The sequence below is a fragment of the Drosophila ananassae genome, chromosome 2R (assembly GCF_017639315.1).
Source record: "Drosophila ananassae strain 14024-0371.13 chromosome 2R, ASM1763931v2, whole genome shotgun sequence".
Classification (NCBI taxonomy): domain Eukaryota; kingdom Metazoa; phylum Arthropoda; class Insecta; order Diptera; family Drosophilidae; genus Drosophila; species Drosophila ananassae.
In genome coordinates this window covers 26,226,715-26,233,902 of record NC_057928.1, presented here as the reverse complement: position 1 = coordinate 26,233,902, position 7,188 = coordinate 26,226,715, and the positions used below count along the sequence as shown (strand labels likewise).

The window sequence follows — 7,188 nt, the reverse complement described above, 5'->3', positions numbered from 1 at the left end:
CTTGGTTCCCAGGGGTAGTGCTGAATAATGATTGTTGTAGAATAAAGGAGCTCCGCTTGGCGCAAAATATTTTTGTAAAACGCTTCCCGCGCCTGAGGATGGCAGATGCAACCTTGATTGTAAATGGGTCGAAACCGATCCACTTGGAGCCGGATACAATCTACCGCATCGGGAGAAAAGCGGGGGTGGAAATACACATTGCCGATCAAGTGGGAGGATAAGCTGTTGGCAGCAAGGTCGATTTACTAAATATCCTTTATTTACAGTCTATGGAACTGGCCCATGCCACCGCCTGCATCCTGCGCCGCGGAGTGGTTCGATTTGCCGCCGCACTTGGTAGGGTATTCGTCAATGGAGAAGAAAGGAATGTTGCAGACGTCGGCAAGGAAGACGCCTTCAATGGCAAGGATGTGAAACTACGATTCGGAAATGTGGAAGCCATTCTGGAATTCAAGGAGGATACTGATGGGGTAAGATACCTTATGTCGGTCTGGAATAATTCTTGACAAGCGGTCCGGTTTTCAGCTCAACACCGGCAGCGGGTTCGGCGAATGCGTTCAGGACAGGAATGACACAGCCGAGGACAGTTTTGAAATTCCCGAAACTCAGCCTCCACCGGAGGACACCAGTGGCAACGTCACCGCGGACAGTTTCTACATTCCAGAGACCCAGGCAGTGGTCTTCAACAGGCCGTCAACCAGTGGAAACATATCGGCGGGCGAGGACTTTATGATCCCGGAAACACAGGATGTTCCTGTGATGGAGCACAATGAAAACACGCGTTGCAGTGACGGGAGCTCCTCCGGAACGGGTAGCCATATACGCATCTGCACGCAGGATTTCAACGATGATGCCATCGATGACTTTGATTCATCGCTAATACTAGGACATGCTCTTATGCCTTTGTCGCCGCCAAAGGCAGAAAAGAGAGCAGAGAATGGAGGAACAACTCATGGTAAGGGAAAGTTGTTGAAAAGTGTTATCTTATTATTTCGTTTTCCGTTCTTCAGAAAAGCTGGATGCCTCGGAACTGGAAATGAGTGCTTTGAATTGGAGTGTTTCAAATTCAAAATGCACTGCTCTAAACAGTACCAATCATCAGAACGAGGGGAATCCCGGATTGGAAGCCTGTTTAACACCCAACTTGACAGGACTCAGCCGGGATAAAGGTATTCATACACTCGATCTGATTGACAGCATTCTGGGGGATGAGGCGAAAGATGCGGGCCACACATCTCATGCCAGGCAACAGGAACCAGCTATTCATACTCCCGATCTAATAGACTGCATTCTGGACGAGGCGAGAGGAGCTGGCTGCAGATCAAATGCCAGCACACCACAGCTTTGCGGGGCAAAGCATCTGGTTGTGGCCACAATAGAGACTCCAAGGCCAACTCCTGACGAACAGGAAGAGAGTGCTAGTAAAGACAAAAACCAGGACTTTGTTGCCACTCAACGGTTTCCTGGTACGAATTTGATCGAAAGCGACGAGGAAGAAGAACCAAACCAGTGTGAAAATGCGATTGGAGGACAAAACCAGGACTTTGTTGCCACTCAACGATTTCCAGGTACGAGTTTGGGTGAAAGCGACGAAGATGACCAACCAAATCAGGTGAAAAGGCCGGTTAGGGAACCAAACCAGGACTTCGTTGCCACCCAACGGTTTCCTGGTACGAATTTGGGAGAAAGCGACGAAGAAGACCAACCCAACCAGGATCTCGTACCTACCCAAGTGTTTCCTTCTGCTTCTCGAGGAAGAAAAAAACAAAAGTCACCCGAGAACTCCAACAAAAGTATCTCTCTGAACCAAGATTTCATTGCAACACAAGTATTTCCGGCTAGAAGCCGGGTCGTTCACGATAAGGAGAATATGGCATCAGTCGACATTTCCGTAAAAGATCAATCTTCCAAAGGATCCAAAGGTAGGAACACTTTACTCTTGTAAAATTACCTGCTATGTCATTGAAAGCCATTGCATCCTTCGTAATTAGGTCTGAAAGTTCCCTGCGACGAGATTGATGAAGTGTTAAGTGAGATGATTGCAGGCACTGCAATGTCACCCGCCGACCCCAAGGAGGAGCAAATCAAGTTCTTCAAGCCTTGTGTCATCAAGGACAAGCATCACAATCAAAAGGTAAGACATAATGTTCGAATCCGGTTGGCTGTAGATTACTATTCTTTATTTGAGTAGATTAGTCAGATTGAAGGAGTTTTTACCGACCTGAGCAACACCAGTCGTTGGCGCAATGAGCCCACTGACGAAGGAAATCGAAAACGCGTAGCCAGATCGGTCTCGCCCCAAGGAACACGTACGTAATAGTGTGACATTTTATAAACAATTGACTCAGATCTTTGTTTTGTGTCCTTGCAGCCAGCCAAAAAAATCGACGCTTATCGGAAGGAAGTGAAAGGGTTGCACTAGGACCTGGTAGAAGAATCTTCAAAGAACCTTCACAGCGATCGATTTCTGAAATGGAAGAAAATGCGGCTGTAACATATACAGATTCTCCTGTGGCTGAAAGGGCACCCATGAAACTGGTAGTACCATCCAAAAAAAAAGGGCCAAAAAAGAATGAGGAACCCGCAGAAACTGCAGCCGCCAAAAAAGAAGTGTCTGGAAGGCGTAGAAAATGCGCATCTTCCAATTCTGAAGAGTCGGACATCACCAAACCGAAACGTGCCAAGCAGTCCTTAAAGTCGGAAGAATCGAAAATGGGAAAGAGAAATACCCGACAGAAGAGTACAAGTGATGCATTGGAGTCGTCCCGATCGACAAGCCCAGCCAATCTCAAAAAACCCAACAAGGAGGAGAAAAACGAATCATTTAAAGTGGAGTTAACAGGAAACAATGAGGATTCAAAGATATGTTCGTCGAGCATTGTCATTAAACTTAAGCGGTGCAACATGTCAACAGAAGCACCAGACAAAAAAATGGGAAAATTGAATACACCCGAGAGCGGTGCGAATATATCTTTAGAGTCATCCCACTCTAAAAACGGTGTTGAAAAGCCTGAACCCAGTCCTGAAACTTCAAAGAAAGTAACTAAAGCTTCAAAAAGAACCGCGAAAGCCACTAAGTTGGGGTCCAAAAAGGAAGCTGCCCTTTCCATTGACGAAAAGACGACTGACATTCCAAAATCAAAACGAATCGAATCCCAAAAGCCTGTAATTCAAAAAAGGATTACCCGACTAAACAGTGCGACTGAGTCATTAGAATCTTCAGCTTCAAAAGACCATTTGGAAGCGCCATCAACTGCATCCAAGACATCTAGTGAGAGAGAACTGGGGGATGCTCCAAAAAACCGATCAAGAGCCAGAACAAAAGCCATCGTCGTGGAGCTGCATGACATCACGAAAACAAAGAAAGCTAAGGAATCTTCAAAGGCAGAGCAGCCAAAAATACAAAAAAGAGTTACCCGTTTAAACAGTGCCAATGAATCGGTTGAATCCCACTCCAAAACTCCATCGACTCTCGGAGCGACTGTGAGGAATGAGTCTTCAAGTGAGCATGCTGCTAAAGGAAGATCCGGATCGACTAAGTTGGGACCACGAAAGGGGTCTGCACTTCCCGGTTCTAATGAAGAGGAGCCCCTAGACGCCAAGAAAACAAAACGGGGCAAAGCATCAGTGAAGCCTGAAGAACCCATGGCTGAAAAGCGAAATAATCGACAGAAAAGTAAAAATGAATCTTCAGAAGCATCTTGTTCCCAAGCTCACAAAGAAATTTCATCAACCAGTGCGGGGGCTGTAAAGAAGCCTGGTAGTAAAGACGAGGAGGTCTCCGTCAAGAACAATCCAAGGGCTAGTAAGTTTCCAAGTTTGTTTTCATAAATTTCAAATTAATTATGAGATGTAACCTTTTTAGCCTCCAGGAGGTTAAGTATGACACCACCCAGTTCCCTAAAAGGTAAATATTAAAAGGTTCAGCCCTTAATCGAGAACTAACAATTATTTTTGTAAAGCCATAACACAGTATGTCAAGAACGTGAGAGGATCGGGAAAAATCAAGATAACGTTGAGCATGTGCAATCGGAACTCACTAGAAAGTGTGTTAAAGTCCCTAAAGAGTGAGTCCTTGAGAGTATTGTCACCATCTGAAACTATAACATTACCCATTTCCAGAGGTCATTGAGCTCACCGAAGACCCTTTGAACTGCGATCTGCTCATCATGGACAAGGGCGAACGCACCTACAAGTTTCTTGTCGGGATCGCTTCCAACAAACCCATCCTTTCAAGCAGTTGGCTCCACTCCGTTCGGGCCACGAGCAGCATTACAGTTAAGGAGGAGCACCTATTCAAGGACGAGAAGTTTGAAGAGATGTACAAGTTCCGGCCCATTTCCATTTTGGAGGGCCCTCGGCTGCTGACCGGCCTCACCTTTTTCCTTCGCGAGGGTATCCAGCCTAACGTGAAGGAAATGCAAGGCAAGTATTTGGAAAACCCCTCAAATATAACTCATTAATTCTATTCTCAAAAATAGCTATCGTTGAGTGTGCTGGTGGGAGTGCCCTCCTCAAGCGACCGTCCCTCTCCAGGATTGCCGAAATCTATGTAGTCACCACCAAGCAGGACTTGACGTCCATGAATCTCGTGCGGGACTTCGAAAAGGTACACTTCATTCGGCCGGAGGGAATTATGCAAGCCCTCCTCCAACACAAGCCAGAACTCTTAAAGGATTACCCTTTAAAATTTGAAAGTTAATGTTTTGCATTATGTTGTTTGTTTTTTGTCCATTTTTCATAACGGTCATTCAAGTTTGTTTATTAAATAAATTGTACGATATTGCCTTATTGCTACTACTCAAGCTTCTTTCGTTTCGACCCTGTGGGCTTGTCGAACTGCTGCCTCATGCCGCCGGCGCGCTCATTGTGAAACTTGATGTTGTTAGCCGACTCTGCGTACCACGGTGAGTCGAATTTGGTGGTGTCCTGGTCTACTAAATGCGTGTACTTCGTTCGGCCACAGCGGCCGAAGTTCTTGACCTGCATCACCTTGGGAAGAATGGTCTTGTCGAAGTGGTCCTCCAATGTCGCCTGCGCAAAGTCGCGCTTCAGCACGTCATTCTCCTCATCCAGATAGAAGGCGCCCCGATGGTAGTATTTCTGCAGGAACTTGTACTTGCCCTTGGTGGCCTTGTTTGTGACCATTTTGGGGTTCTGGCGCAGCTCTTGCCGCCGTTCCTCCTCTGTAAGGTTGCGCATTCTTTCGATTTCCAGCTTCTCCCTCTCGTTGCTGGAAAAAAGTTGAGAATAATATTTTATGTAGCTTAAAAGTCAGCAACACATACTTGTCCCGCTCCTCCCGGTCCCTCTTCATCCTCTTAAGCTCGCGAAGCTTCCATGCCTCGTACTCCACTTCATCGTTTTCGTCGTCCGTGCAGACATCCTCGATGCAGGCTTCATTTGTCTCCGGCTTGGTCTTCTCTAGATCCTTTTTAACGCTCTCCTCCACCATGCGTAACGTGGCTCGGCGTCGTTCCTTTGCCGCCCTCTTGTTTTCCGCTTCTAGTTGCTTCTGTTTCTGGGCCTCCCTCTCCTTCTCCTGGATAGTGGCCCGATCTCTCTTCCGCACAAACAAGGGTTTCAGGCGAGGTTCGTTGTCTTCCTCGCTTTCGGTCTCCTCCTCGTACTCGGAACTTTCTGACTCGGAGGACTCAGATTGCTTCTCATCCTCCTTCTGAAGCACTTCCTCTTCTCGCTGCTGTTGCAGCATCCGGGCCCTAAGCTGCTCACGCCGATTCTCCATCTCTGTATCACTGAGCTCCGCATCCGAGTCGGACTCGGAGGCCAGTGTAATCTTGTTGGTGCCTCGTTCAATATGCTTTTGCTGATCCTGGGTTTCTTCGTTCTCCTCCTCATCCTCGCTGTTGCTTTCCAGCATCTCAGGTTCGTGAATGTGCCGATGGCGCTCACGTCGCTCTCGTTCCATATCCTCCGCGTCCGCAGTTGGACGAGCCCGCAACCGACGCAGGCGGGGATCATCAACTTCCGCCTCATCTTCCTCCTCCCCTTCGGGCTTATCTTCAGGCTCGGCACTTCCGCCTTTTTTGGACAGCTCCAGTTTGTGTCGCTCTGACTTGTGGCGCTCCAAGCGCTTCTTGGTGTCAATGAAGTCATCCTCGTCGCTCTCCTCAGAATAAGAATCGGCACGGGCGTAGTCAGGTCGTTTTCCGGATATATATCGCTGCACCTTCACCTTTTGCATAGACAGTTCACCTGGAAGCGCATTCTAAACAATGATTTTTGTGTGGATTTAATTTTTCAGTGTTTACCTTTTTCATTGCGCACAGGAATAGCACCCGCAGTGCTCTGAATGCCCGAAGGAGGTGCCGGGCCACTCATTTTGGTTTTAATCTATTTGTTTATGGTATATTTCCCTAAAAATTATAAACAAATGGGCAAAATTAGTAGAAGTGAAGAATTAGAGGTGGAAGTGAAGAAGTTAAAGGTGGAGAAACATTTACCGATATGCATATATCGATTGTTGGAAAAGGTGGCAACGCTGAGGTTTTGCGCGGGTAAATTTAAATTTGTTTGTTATCATATGACCTTTCTTCACTTCCAGGTATGCGGACTCTTTAAATAAAGCTAACATGCTTCCATAAAACTGGATTTTATGCTTGAATAAAACTAATATATTCATAATGGACAAATTCGTTTTGTAATAAAATGTCGGAAGTGCAATGATTAGAAAGCTCTTGTAAATATTTTCCGCTAATTGAGACAATTAATTAACCTTCTGAATAAAGGCTTGTACGAATTTTTGTTTAGCAATGTCAACGCCCACTTTCATTATCGCTAGAATTAACTACTACGCTTTCACCCAGACGGTTTCCCATCAATTTCGACGGGGTTGTGTAATAAATGTAAATTGAATAAGCACAGCAAAGACCCAAGTTTTTCAAAGTGGTTAGTGTTTTAGGGGTTTCTTTTGGGGATTTAAGATTCTGAAATTTCAGATTCTGACAGCATAGGGGACGTTTTTTCCTTAAAAATGGATGTAATTGCTCTTCAACTGCCACTGGTCTCAAGCACGTGTGGGAAAAAGATCAAAAGATATTGTTATTTTGTCTGGTTTCAGTCTGCCTGGCTTCTGGCTGCCTGGTTTTCTGTTCTTGCTCCAAACAAACGAGCTGGCCAAAGTCCAAAAACTACTCGACTAGAGGCTCGACCTGTTTGGTGACGTCC

The 7,188-nt window shown here is 46.1% G+C and overlaps 2 protein-coding genes across 2 annotated transcripts; one reads left to right on the top strand and one right to left on the bottom strand.

Annotated features, from left to right (window-relative positions):
• Positions 1 to 7: 7 nt before the first annotated feature.
• On the top strand, positions 8 to 4,800 carry LOC6507573 (mediator of DNA damage checkpoint protein 1). Its single transcript, XM_001955897.4, has 11 exons — positions 8 to 209; positions 267 to 470; positions 526 to 955; positions 1,011 to 1,922; positions 1,992 to 2,134; positions 2,192 to 2,309; positions 2,372 to 3,805; positions 3,866 to 3,907; positions 3,963 to 4,067; positions 4,123 to 4,425; positions 4,482 to 4,800. The coding sequence occupies exons 1-11, from the start codon at positions 99 to 101 to the stop codon at positions 4,700 to 4,702; spliced, it is 4,023 nt and encodes a 1,340-aa protein (XP_001955933.2). The 5' UTR covers positions 8 to 98; the 3' UTR covers positions 4,703 to 4,800.
• On the bottom strand, positions 4,720 to 6,466 carry LOC6507476 (microfibrillar-associated protein 1). The gene is made up of 3 exons (XM_001955898.4): positions 6,273 to 6,466; positions 5,289 to 6,216; positions 4,720 to 5,233 (listed from the first exon to the last, which is right to left on the bottom strand). Exons 1-3 carry the CDS (start codon positions 6,340 to 6,342, stop codon positions 4,798 to 4,800), a joined length of 1,434 nt encoding a protein of 477 aa, XP_001955934.1. The 5' UTR covers positions 6,343 to 6,466; the 3' UTR covers positions 4,720 to 4,797.
• Positions 6,467 to 7,188: the final 722 nt, after the last annotated feature.

Excerpts from the sequence above, each read along its gene's own strand:
- LOC6507573 (XM_001955897.4), top strand. The coding sequence starts at position 99 with ATGGCAGATGCAACCTTGATTGTAAATGGGTCGAAACCGATCCACTTG. Across the intron at positions 956-1,010 it reads GAATGGAGGAACAACTCATG|AAAAGCTGGATGCCTCGGAA; the intron begins GTAAGGGAAAGT and ends TCCGTTCTTCAG. Across the intron at positions 4,426-4,481 it reads TAACGTGAAGGAAATGCAAG|CTATCGTTGAGTGTGCTGGT; the intron begins GCAAGTATTTGG and ends TCTCAAAAATAG.
- LOC6507476 (XM_001955898.4), bottom strand. The coding sequence starts at position 6,342 with ATGAGTGGCCCGGCACCTCCTTCGGGCATTCAGAGCACTGCGGGTGCT. Across the intron at positions 6,217-6,272 it reads TCCTGTGCGCAATGAAAAAG|GTGAACTGTCTATGCAAAAG; the intron begins GTAAACACTGAA and ends ATGCGCTTCCAG. Across the intron at positions 5,234-5,288 it reads GACCGGGAGGAGCGGGACAA|CAACGAGAGGGAGAAGCTGG; the intron begins GTATGTGTTGCT and ends ACTTTTTTCCAG.